General features: G+C 40.6%; 1 protein-coding gene across 1 annotated transcript in view; it reads right to left on the bottom strand.

The window, feature by feature from the left end:
• Nucleotides 1-1,291: 1,291 nt before the first annotated feature.
• The window catches only part of c6hxorf58 (chromosome 6 CXorf58 homolog), a 55,766-nt gene continuing 43,781 nt past the window's right edge, over nucleotides 1,292-13,276 (bottom strand). The window contains 1 exon segment of the mRNA XM_072260617.1: nucleotides 1,292-2,543. Within this exon segment, the coding sequence (XP_072116718.1) occupies nucleotides 2,349-2,543 (195 nt within the window). The 3' untranslated portion in view covers nucleotides 1,292-2,348.

The following is a 13,276-nucleotide window of genomic DNA, read 5'->3' as shown; positions in this document are numbered from 1 at the left end:
AATAGTATTTTGTGGATTTTAAGAAGGGTAAGACGAAGGAACACATACTCATAGAGGGATCAGAAGTGGAGAGAGTGAGCAGTTTCAAGTTCCTGGGTGTCAAGGTCTCTGAGGATCCAACCAGGTCCCAACACATTGATGTAGTCATAAAGAAGGCATGACAGCGACTATACTTCATTAGGAGTTTGAAGAGATTTGGCATGTCAACAAATACACTCAAAAACTTCTATAGATGTACCATGGTGAGCATTCTGACAGGCTGCATCACTGTCTGGTATGAAGGGGCTACTGCACAGGTCTGAAAGAAGCTGCAAAGTGTTGTAAATTTAGTCAGCTCCAGCTTGGGTACTAGCCTACAAGGTACCCAGGACATCTTCAAGGAGCAGTGTCTCTGAAAAGCGGCGTCCATTATTAAGGACCTCCAGCACCCAGGGCATGCCCTTTTTCACTGTTACCATCAAGTAGGAGGTACAGAAGCCTGAAGGCACGCAGTCAATGATTCAGGAACAGCTTCTTCCCCTCTGCCATGTGATTCTTAAATGGACGTTGAACCCTTGAACACTACCTCACTTTTTAAAATATATATTTTTTGCACAATTTTTAATCTATTCAATATATGTATACTATAATTGATTTATTATTTTCTATATTATGTATTGCATTAAACTGCTGTTGCTAAGTTAACAAATTTCATGATAATAAACCTGATTCTGAATTAGCATTGGAACTCTAGTGACAATAAATAATTTAGGCCAATAAAATCTTTATTCATTGCACTAGAATTATGGTTATGTATATACTTAAGTGAGTTTAATAATTTCTGCCTGGGGCAGACCATAAGGTCCAAAGTCTTATTTCCTATCTTCTGCTGGTCAGTAAGCTTAAATGCCATAACTGGACTCTATTGTTCTGTTTGAGGATGTGTAAAATTCATCCAGAGAAGCTATTCTTTTTAGAGACTGCATATAAATAGATTACTGTTGCTGACTTGATTTAAATTTGCTGGGAATTCACCAGTCAGATTGTCTACTGCTTGATATCTACTCTTGCACAAAATGTGAGAGCTGCTGGTAGCTCATCAAACTGTGAATCTGATCGATCCTTTGTGTCAGGAGGAATAAATTATGAAACAACATTGACACAATGAGGCTTCAAGTAATCATGTTGGTAGTAAATTGGCTAGGTGCAGTAATAAATAGTGCTTACATCAATTAACTTATCAACATGAAAATTGAGTTTATTTTGTTGAATATTAGTAACTATTACTGCATTACTGGTTTATCTGGTCACATTTCAGGATTTGTAATAGTTCATAAGCATAGTTGCTTTAACCTGCCTCAATATTAGTTTTGAAATTTAAAAAGCATGACTCAGTGAAGATGACAGCAATATCATTAGCATCTATTTTTAATATTTCTTGTAACTCCTTATGCATTAAATTTACTCACAATACTTGGTTACTAACTTTGCAAATGGAAACGCCAACATCATTTTGCAATGTAAATATAGAAGAATTTGTATAGTTTGGATTTAACGTGTTTAGGTGTGCATCTTTCAATTGCTTCCTAACATGAATCTGGGCAGTGCTTTCAAGTTTTTGTTTTTTTAACTCCATTCCCTGTTGAAGATGCCATTTGGTGGTTCTAGAAGCATTAGTATCCTAGATCATAAGGCAGCAGAATTAGACTATCTATTCTACCCCATCAAGTCTTCTCACATCCTCGTGACATCTTGCTTAAACATTATCTGGGTAATGAATATTATATTCACCTGAAGACCAAGCTGGAAACTAAGCCTATTTGTAACTCCCTTCCTTACTTTGGGGGTCATCGATCCCAAACGGACTTTTACAATCCGCCAGATTTCAGCATGGCTCATAGCTGGCATATTCACATCAATCATTTTCAATTGATTACAGAAGTAATTGTCCACAAAATGCAACACAACATCGAACGGTGAAAATAACTAGAGTCAGCGCTGCTGTAACTTTGGAGAATAAGATACAAGATTTTTAAAAACATAACATGACCCATATTAATTTAATGGATACAGTACGGCCAGCTTAAGCCATGTGTTCAAAAGGGAAATATCAGAAGGATGTTACTTGCACCTTCTCAGAACACAGTATATAATAATGCCATGATCAAATGCATGCAATGTTTACACTAAAGATAATGGTATATCAAAGTTAAAATACACAGTGTGAATTGTGCAGTTTGTTGGTCAAAGTGAAAGGCAACAAGATCTTCATGTCTCTTCTCATTTGTTTAAAAACATGTCTTTTTTGACAGGGCATAAACTAGTGTATGCCACAGTTGATCTTCCCCTTCTTAATACATAGTATTGTTTTAGTCAGAGAAAGGTGTCTCACATAAATCAAGTGAGAGTTTTTGTGTCCAAGCATAGAGTTTATCAACTTCATGCTCCCATTCTTCCTCTGAAGTTAAATATGTAACATCATCTTTTTCTTCTTGATCAGAGCTTGTGTAAAACTGAGAGTCATCCAGTGCAGGGCTGTGGCAAATTGGTGTTTTCTTCTCTTCCTTGTAATTTTGTAATACATTCAAGAAAATTAAAAATGAAAAGCATTAGTACAGATTAATCAAAATGTATTACAAATAATATACTGTATTTTACACATCCAAACAGGCTATTATTGCTGTACAAAAGGAACGAATCTCAATCATACCAATGGTACACTGATGTCATATTTAATATTATACTGGCAACTGAAATTGCACATTAATTTACAGTTATATTACCAATGAGTGAACAAACTTGCCGAGTTTCTCTTTTGTAACTTACTTTATCCTATCGCTAATCTTGCCTATAAACCTGATTTGGCTTATCCAGAAAAGGCCAGTTCATCAGAGAAGGGTAATGCAAAAGGAAGAGTTGTCAATGCAAGTTCTTCATTGAATGCATGAGATTCAAACAAAACTTTCCCAAACTTTATAATACTAATTATTCTGGCAAAAGGTCAGACTTTTCAGAACCCTTACAATGTACACTAAATTGATTAGTCCTGACTATTTGCTCTGTAAACAGTCAGAATCAGGTCATTGTTTGACATGTATCAAATAATGGTGGGTAAGAATATAATCACATTCCCAATACCAGCTAATGCTTACTTTAAAGTAAAATATATCCCAAGATGTTCTACAAAAAGCTGAAAAATTATGAAAGAAAATAAAGTTTTGACGTGTAAGAGGAGGTGAGAGCCAAGAAAGGAAAATGCCAAGGGTCTGTAAGTATATAGAGTATGGACAATTAGTGACCATGACAAGAACACTTGCTAAATAGATTCTTAAAGGTGATAAAGGAAGATTTTTTTCTAAGGTTAAAGTCAGAAAGTTTTGGTGATACATCGGGGTGTAAGTGTAAAAAACAATAGCATTTGAAATGAAAGGGAGAAACCAGGTTGCTAAGATTTTGCAGGGTTCTGAGGTGCAGAGAGGCCTGTGTATCACAGTAGGTGATGTTCAAAGGTCATTGAGTAATTAGGAAAGTTAACAGTTACTTATGGCTGGAATAATTGAATGCAAAGGCCAGTTTTGCTTCAGTTAGAAAGGGCATTGGTTAGACCACATATGAAGTGCTGTATACAGTATTTATTTCCTTATTAAAGGAAGAATGTGGACAAGGTTTAGTAAATGAAAGGAAGGTTGACAGATAAGGACAACAGACTAGGTTGCATCAACTGGATTTAGGAGAGTTGAGAATAAGACTGAGCAGTTTCAACAGGATGGATATGGAAAGAATGATTCCTCTTGTGGTAGCATCTAGAACTAGTGCCCCCTGGTTAAAAATGTCACTTACATGAGACAAATAAGACCAAATTATATTTTCTTTTGGACCACGAGTCTTTGAAACTTCACTTCCACTGTCTTCTAAGAAGGAGAAGTTTTGAATATTTTAAGACAAAATTGGATAGGCTTTTGATGAGAAAGGGACTAAATAGGTTACTGGGGCTAGATCCAAATGTGACGCTGAGATCACAAAGGCTGAGTGGCCTCATCCTACTCATAATTTGCAATTAAGCCACTTGGATGGTTCAATTCAGTATGAGTAGAAGATGCAGAGCAACTGAGTCATTGAAAGATTGCAGAGCTTGTGAATAAAATCATAGTTATCTATGCCTTGAGATCCTACAGCTTGTTGATAGCTTGTATTTCCTAAGTTTTTTGCTAGATTGTGAAGATTTCTGATGTGAATAGTGCAGAGGTGGGAAGAGAAGGAACTCAGATGACAGCAAACATCCATCTTGTTTCTAGTGTGTGGATTTAACAATTTTATGATTCTAATGATTTACTTCAACAGAACAGTGTTGTTTAATACATCATACCTGGATAATAACAAGAAATTCAACTACTTTAACCTTCCCTTGATGAACCGATTGAGGATTACTTAAGGTGGACAGCAATTCAGTACAACCACGCAGGTGCAGAACTGATTGAGTAGGTGGGAGATGAAATTTCATACAGAAGAGTTGTATTTTGGTATAAGAAGGCATAGTCCTAAAGGGGCTAAAATAAAGCAGAACAGCTCCTCTACTTTCTTGGGAATTTGTGGAGGATTGGCATGTTAGCAAAAACCTTAGCAAACTTCTATAGGTGTGTGGTGGATAGTGTGCTGACTGGCTGCATTATGGCTTGGTGTGGGAACACTAATGCCTTTGAGCAAAAAATCCTACACCAGGTAGTGGATTCAGCCCAGTACATCATGGGTAAAAACCCTCCCAACCATTGAGCACAGCTACGTGAAACGTTGCTGTAGAAAAGTATCCATCATCAAAGATCCTCACCACCCAGGCAATGCTCTTTTCTTGCTGCTGCCATTAGGTAGAAGGTACAGCTGCCTCAGGACTTGCACCATCAGGTTCAAGAACAGTTACTACCCCTCAACTACCAAGGTCTTGAACAAAAGGGGATAGCTACACTTATTTAAGGACTCTTATATTGTTATTCCATGCTCATTATTTATTGCTATTTATTTTTATCTGCGTTTGCACAGTTTGTTTAATTTATAGTCCCTGATGTTTACAGTTACTGTTCTATAGATTTTTTAAGTATGCCTGCAAAAAAAGAATCTCAGGGTTGTATGTGGTGACATGTATGTACTTTGGTAATAAATTTTACTTCGAACTTTGAGACATCTGGGGAATATGTGTAAAGTAGTTTTAAAAATCTCATTGGATCCTGACTTTTATAAACAGGCACACAGTACCACTGGAAAATTAATCTTTATAAAACTGGTTCAGACTTCAATGGAGTAATGTTTCCAACATGGGGCACCAAACTTTAGGGAAAAAAAAGTTAAGATTTTGGAATGGGTGCAGAAACATCATGAAAATCATTCCAGGGATGAGAGACTTTAATTAAGTGAATAGTCTGGAAAAGATGCAGATCCTTTGAACAGAAGAGGTTTTGCTTTGAAGGGCTCTGGCATAAATAAGTGAACGTGCTGCATGGGAGCAGGAGACAGTGACAGACAACTTTACAGAGAATGAGTGATTCAGGTCTGGAATGTACTGCCAAGATAGTAGTTGGAGACAGTTGCAATTGTAGCATTCAGAAAGGAACTGGATAAGGAGTTTGAGGAGACAGGAGATTGAAATGAGCTACACTGCTCTTACTTGCATGTAGGCCAAATGGCCTCTTATCATAACATAACTATTCAGTGACTGCACATTAGTCCATGCTGGCATTTATGCACCATTCAAGCCGCAAGCATTTAAAAAAAATATTTATTTATGGGATGTGGGTGTTGCCAGCTAAGCTAGCATTTATTGCCCATCCCTAATTGCCCTTGACAAGGTGGTGATGAGCTGCCTTCTTGAACCGCAGCAGTCCCTGAGGTGTAGGTATATCCACAGTGCTGTTAGGGAGGGAATTTTATGATCTTGATCGAACGACAATGAAGGAACAGCGATACGTTTCCAAGTCAGGATGACGAATGATTTGGAGGCGGATTTCCAGTGGTGGTGTTCCCAGATACTTGCTGTTTTTGTCCTCCTAGATGGTAGTGGGCGTGGGTCTGGAAGGTGCTGCCTTAGGAACTTCGGTGTGTTGTTGCAGTGCATTTTTTAGATAATACACTGCTGCAACTGCTCATCGCTGTTTAACACCATCATTCCTACAATTCTGATTGAAAAGCTCCAGAACCTGAGCCTCTGTACCTTCCTATGCAACTGGATCTTTGACTTCCTAACCAGAAGACCACAAATGGTGTGGATTGGAAATAATATCTCCACCTCGCTGAAGATCAACACTGGCGCATCTCAGGGATGTGTGATTAGTCCACTGCTCTGCTGACTCTACACCCATGACTGTGTGGTTAGGTCCTCTATAAATTTACTGACCACTGTTAGCAGAAACTCAGATGGTGACAAGAGGGTGTACCGATATCCAAGAGAGATATCTAAGCTAGTGGAGTGGTGTCACAGCAACAGCCCTACACTCAACATCAGTAAGAACAAAGAACTGATTGTGGACTTCAGGAAGGGTACAATGAGGGAACACATACCAGTCCTCATGGAGGGATCAGAAGGGAGAGAGTGAGCAATTTAATTTCCTGGGTGTTATATCTCTGAGGACCTACCCTGGACACAACATTTCGATGCAGCTATAAAAAAAGGCAAGACAGTGGCTATATTTCATAAGGAGTTTGAAGAGATTTGGTATGTCATCAAAAACACTCACTAATTTCTACAGTTGGAGTGCATTCTAACTGGTATAGCGGGCAGGGGCTGGGGTGGGTTTCTACACAGGATTGAAGTAAGCTGCAGAGAGATCTAAAATTAGCCAGGTCCATTGTGGGCACTAGCCTCCATAGTATCCAGCTCAAATTCAAGGAGCAGTGCCTCAGGAAGGTGACATCCATCATTAAAGGCCCCCACTACCCAGGACATGCCTCTTCTCATTGCTACTATCAGTAGGGAGGTACAGAAGCCTGAAAGCACACACTCAACAATTCAGGAACAGCTTCTTCCCCTCTGCCATCTGATTGTTGAATGGACATTGAACCCTTGAACACTCCCTCACTACTTTTTTAAATTTCCTATATTTTTGCACTACTTATTTAACTATTTTATATTTACTGTAATTCACAGTTTTCTTTTTCTCAACTATCATGAAATAGAGCATTGACCAACGGCATTTCCGGACATTATAAGTTTGGAGAGGAGGGGACTTCAATCAGGTCCACTGCCTGAGGATAAAAGGGGAGGTGTGGTTTGCGGCAGTGTAATAGAGCTTTGACCGGCAACCAATAAAGGAAGGCGGGGCAAGCACAGCAACCATCGCCTGAGTGAACATAGAGTGATGATTTTAAGGCTTTAGCTTTTCAAGGCTTCAGCAAAGAGGGGTCAGAGAAAGTAAAGGAAAGAAAAGCTCATTTTTTTTCGTTCTCTTCTTCATATCTGCTCAGCTAGGACAGCAGGGCTGACAGGCAGGGTAGTGGAATGCTCCTCTTGCGGGATGTGGGAAGGCAGGGAGACCTCCAATGTCCCTGATGACTACAACTGTGAGAAGTGCATCCAGCTGCAGCTTCTAACAAATTGCTGGAACTGGATAAACTCCTGATCATCCAGGAGGCCGAGAGGGTGATAGATAGGACATATAGAGAGCTACGTTTGTAGTTACATCCGAGGTGTAGACACAGGGGATGGAGTAACAGTCAGAAAGGGGAAAGGGGTTAAGGAGCCAGTGCAGTGTACACTTGTGGCCATCCCCCTCAATAAAAGGTATATCACTGGATTCTGTCGGCAGTGGGGGAGATGATTTTAACAGAGGAAAGTTTCAGTGGGTGAGTCTCTGGCACTGAGTTGCTTCTGTGACTCAAAGGGAATGGGGAAGAGGAGGCATGCTGTGGTGATAGGGGATTTGTTAGTTAGGGGAAGGTACAGAAGGTTCTGTGGGCGAGAACACGATTCCGGATGGTACGTTGCCTCCTGGGTGCCAGGGTCCGGGATATCTCAGATCAAGTCCTAAACATTTTTAAGTGCCAGAAGTTGTGGTCCGTGTGGGTTCCAATGACATGGGTAGGACAAGTGACGAAGATCTGCATAGGGAGTTAGGTGCTAAGTTAAAGGGCAGGATCTCCAGGGTTGTGATCTCAGGCTTGCTAGCTGTGCCACGTGCTAGTGAGGCCAGAAATAGGAAGATTATTCAGTTTAATATGTGTAGGAAGGAGGGCATACAATTTTTGGATCACTGGCTCTCTTCCAGGTAAGGTGGGATCTGTACTGAACAGATGGTTTGCACCTGAACTGGAGGGGAATTAATATCCTAGTGGGAAGGTTTGTTAATGTTAATGCTACATGGTGGGGTTTAAACTAGAGTTGCAGGGGGATGGGAACGAGAGTGTCAGAACAGTTAGTGGAGAGGTTGTGGAGGCAGATGTTAGTAAGCCCTCGGACAAAGTTAGAATTCAAAAGGTTGAGCATGATGTGACTAGTGTCCTGAGCTGCGTATATTTCAATGCAAGAAATATTGTAGGAAAGGTCGATAATAGTGCTGAAGATAAGGTAGCTGGTTTACAAAAAGAGGCAATGTGTAGTGAGGAGAGGCTGTTGATAGGGCAAAATTTCAGTCAACAGGATGAGTTGCAACATATAAGGCAGACAAAATCAAAAAGGGTGAATACAGGACTGGAAGTGTTGTATTTGAATGCATGCAATACGTGGAATAAGGTAGATGAACTTGCAGCACAATTGCAGATTGCTGAATGATGTGGTAGGCATCACTGAATCATGGCTGAAAGAAGATTACAGCTGGGAACTTAATGTCCAAGGGTGTATACTGTATCGAAAGGGCAGGCAGGAAGGTGGAGAGGGTGGCATTGCTCTGTTGGTAAAAAATGAAATTAAATCATTAGAAAGAGGTGGCAAAGGTTCAGAAGGTGTTGAACCATTGTGGATAGAGCTAAGGAACTGCAAGGGTAAAAAGACCCTGACGGGAGTTGTATACAGACCCCCAAACAGTAGTAAGTACGTGGCCTACTTACAAACGGGAGACAGAAAGTACATGCCAAAAGGGCAATGTTACAATAGTCATGGGGGCTTCAGTATGCAGGTAGATTGGGAAAATCCTGTTGGTGCTGGAATACAGGAAGCGGAAAGGGGGAATTTCTATGAAATTGCTTTTTAGAACAGTTCATGGTTGAGCCCACTAGGGGATCAGCTATTCTGGATTGGGTGTTGTGCAATGAACCAGAATTGATTAGAGAGCTTAAGGTAAAAGAACCCCTAGGGGAAAGTGATCATAATATGATCAAATTCACCCTGAAATTTGAGAAGGAGAAGCTAAAGTCTGATGTATCAGTATTACAGTGGAGTAAAGGGAATTACAGAGACAAGAGAGAGGATTTGGCCAGAATTGATTGGAAAAAAACATTGGCAGGGATGATGGCAGATCAGCAATATCTGGAATTTCTGGAAGCAATTCAGAAGGCACAGGATATATACATTCCAAAGCGGAAGAAGTATTCTAAAGAAAAGATGACACAACTGTGACTAACAAGAGAAGTCAAAGCCAACATAAGCCATAGAGAGGGCATATAATAAAGCAAAACGTAGTGGGAAGTTAGCGGATTGGGTAGGTTTTAAAAACCAACAGAAGGCAACTAAAAAAGGTATAAGATAAAGATGGAATAGAACGTAAGCTAGCCGATAATATTAAAGAGGACACTAAAAGTTTCTCCAAATAAATAAAGTGTAAAAGAGAGGCGAGAGTGGGTATTGGACTGCTAGAAAACAATGCTGAAGAGGTAGTAATGGGGGAGAATAAAATGGGGGACAAACTGTATAAGTATTTTACATCACTCTTCAAGATGGAAGACACTAGCAGTATGGTGGAAGTTCCAGGTGTCCGGGTCATGAAATGTATGAAGTTACCATAACTAGACAGAAGGTTCTTGGGAAACTGAAAGGTCTGAAGGTAGATAAGTCACCTGGACCAGATGATGTACATCCCAGAGTTCTGAAAGAGGTGGCTGAAAAGATCGTGGAAGCTTTAGTAATCATCCTTAAAGAATCACTTGATTCTGGAAAGGTTCTGGAAAACTGGAAAAGTGCAGATGTCACTCCACTCTTCAAGAAGGGAGAGAGGCAGAAGACAGGAAATTGTAGGCCACTTAATCAGTCCTCAGTGGCTGGGAAGATGTTGGAGTCAAGCATTAGGATACTTGGAGGCAGATAATAAAGTAGACCATAGTTAGCATGGGTCCCACAAGGGAAAATCTTACCTGACAAATCTGTTGGAATTCTTTGAAGAAATTACAAGGAGGATAGACAATGGAGAATCAGTTGATGTGTACTTGGATTTTCAGAAGGCCTTTGACACAAGGTGCCACAAATGAGGCTGCCTTAACAATCTACAATCCCATACCAGTACAGGAAATATTTGAGCATGGATAAAGCAGTGGCTGATTGGCAGGAGGCAAAGAGTGGGATTAAAGGAAACCTTTTCTGGCTGGTTGCCGGTGACTAGTGGTGTAATTGGGGTCTGTGTTGGGACCAATTCTTTTTACGTTATCTGTCAATGATTTGGATGATGGAATTGATGGCTTTTTTTGCAAGGTTTGCAGACGATATAAAGATAGGTGGAGAGGCAGGTAGTCTTGAGAAAATAGAGATGCAACAGAAGGACTTATACAGTTTAGGAGAATGGGGAATGAAATGACAGATGGAATTCAGTGTCAGGAAGTGCATGATCATGCAATTTAGTAGAAGAAATGAAAGGGTTGACTATTTTTTTAAATGGAGAGAAAATACAAAAAACTGAGGTGCAAAGGGAAAAGGGAGTCCTTAATTTGCAGGTTGAGTCTGATGAGTGAGGCAGATACAATGTTAGCATTCATTTCAAGAGGACTAGAATAAAAAAGCAAGGATGTAATGTTGAGAGGAGACTTTATAACGCACTGGTGAGGCAGCACCTGGAGTGTTGAAAGCAGTTTTGGGCCTGTTATCTTAGAAAGAATGTGCTGAAACTGGGGAGGGTTCAAAGGAGGTTCATGAAAATGATTCCAGGATTGAATGGCTTGTCATATGAACAGCGTTCGATGGCTCTGGCCCTGTATTTGCTGGAATACAGAAGAATGAAGGATGACCTCATTGAGACCTATTGAATGGTGATAGGCCTTGATAGAGAGGGAGTGGAGAGGATGTTTCCTACGGTGGGGGAGTCAAAGACCAGAGGACACAACTTCAGAATAGAGGGGTGTCCTTTCGGAAGGGAGATGAAGAGGAATTTCTTTAGTCAGAGAGTGGTGGATCTGTGGAATTCTTTGTCACAGGCATCTGTGGAGGCCAAATCTTTATGTATATTTAAGGCAGAGGTTGATAGATTTTTGATTGGTCAGAACATGAAGAGATATGGGGAAAAGGAAGGAGATTGGGGCTGAGAAGAAAATTGGATCAGCCATAATAAAATGGAGGAGCAGACTTGATGGACCAAATGGCCTAATTCTCCTCCTATATCTTATGGTCTTTATGGATAGCATTGTACTGCTGCCACATTGTTAACAAGTTTCACGGTATATGCCAGTGATATTAAACCCAATTCTGATTCCTCCGTTTCAGTATAATTCTATCTCCTCTATTTAAATGTTTGACTTACCACCATTTAACTTCATCAATACTATTCATCTCAATCACTTCTTATAATTGCATTCACTACTCCTTGGATAAGATGGTTCTTCCGAATTTTCTACTGGATGTCTGGTTGACTATATTTGCCCTTTTCCTGGATATATTCCCTCCATCTCCTCACTATCAAGGTTTTTTAGTTTTAAAGAGCACTTTAAAGGTCAACTTTCAATAATATTTTTCTGAAGAGTAAAGAAATTCAGTCTGTTCATCTTCTCTGATACAGTGGCATGCAAAGGTTTGGGCACCCCGGGTCAAAATTTCTGTTACTGTGAATAGCTAAGTGAGTAAAAGATGACCTGATTTCCAAAAGGCATAAAGTTAAAGATGGCACATTTCTTTAATATTTTAAGCAAGAAAACTTTTTAATTTCCATCTTTTACAGTTTCAAAATAACAAAAAAGGAAAAGAGCCCGAAGCAAAAGTTAGGGCACCCTGCATGGCAGTACTTTATGTTACGTACCCCGTAACTGGGTTGCCAAACCAGCAGAAATGGATCACTCAGTTGGAGTCTGGATTACTAGAACTAAGAAAGTTTTATTAAAGAAACGAGCAACACAGTAATCGAAAGAATAATAAATGCAACAGTTCAGCAATGATAAACACACATGTGCACAGAATTAAGATAACAGCATCAATCAAGCTCTATCGTTGTCTAGGGGTAAATGACCAATTTCAAAGTGACACAAAAGTCCAGTTCGATTTAATAGTTCAGTTCGCAGTAATCGTTGCCATGGCGATGGACAACGTGGGGGGAGAGAGAGAGAGAATGAGAACAACTGATCATTCAGAAACGGCTTCCACTCACAGACCGGCGATATTTGCTCACAAGCAGCTTTCGGACAGGTCCTTGGTGATGTCACCTGAGGTCACCGACTGTGACCCCTCCTCCAGATGCGGTCGATCCTCTGCAGTGAACCCGGCACCCAAGCGAGGGCGGACACACACCGGGTTCCCGCTGATTGTGCCTTTCCACCCTGTGCGTTTAAGGTCCCGTACGTCCCACCGACTTGTGAGAGGCGCACCGCTTCCAGGGTCTCGTTACCTCGGGTGTCGTGTGTGTCGCGTTAGCGAAACCTGTCCCTTTTTATCCCCCTGCTGGGGTATCGCCTGTCCATCACTTCAAACAGTTCAGGGTTCAAAGGGGGAGCCGCTCCAGACAGCTCTCTCTCCCGTCCCTTCATTACACATCTTCAGATGCTGCTCCATTGTTCCTCATCTCTCCTTCCCCTGAGGACAGGTGGCAGACCAACTGCTGATGTCACTGATGCTAACCCAGGCCAGCAAACATCTTAATTTTATGTGTATTCTCGTCACATTAGCAACACCCCCTTTGACAAATATCATAGCTTATAAATGCTTTTTGTAGCCAGCTGAGGGTCTTTCAATTCTTGTTTGGGGGATTTTCGCCCATTCTTCCTTGCAAAAGGCTTCTAGTTCTGTGAGATTCTTGGGCCGTCTTGCATGCACTGCTCTTTTGAGGTCTATCCACAGATTCTCAATGATGTTTAGGTCGGGGTACCGTGAGGGCCATGGCAAAACCTTCAGCTTGTGCCTCTTGAGGTAATCCATTGTGGATTTTGAGGTGTGTTTAGGTTCATTATCCTGTTGTAGAAGCCATCCTCTTTT

The sequence above is a fragment of the Mobula birostris genome, chromosome 6 (genome assembly GCF_030028105.1).
Source record: "Mobula birostris isolate sMobBir1 chromosome 6, sMobBir1.hap1, whole genome shotgun sequence".
Lineage (NCBI taxonomy): Eukaryota > Metazoa > Chordata > Chondrichthyes > Myliobatiformes > Myliobatidae > Mobula > Mobula birostris.
This window is presented reverse-complemented; position numbering and strand designations above follow the sequence as displayed.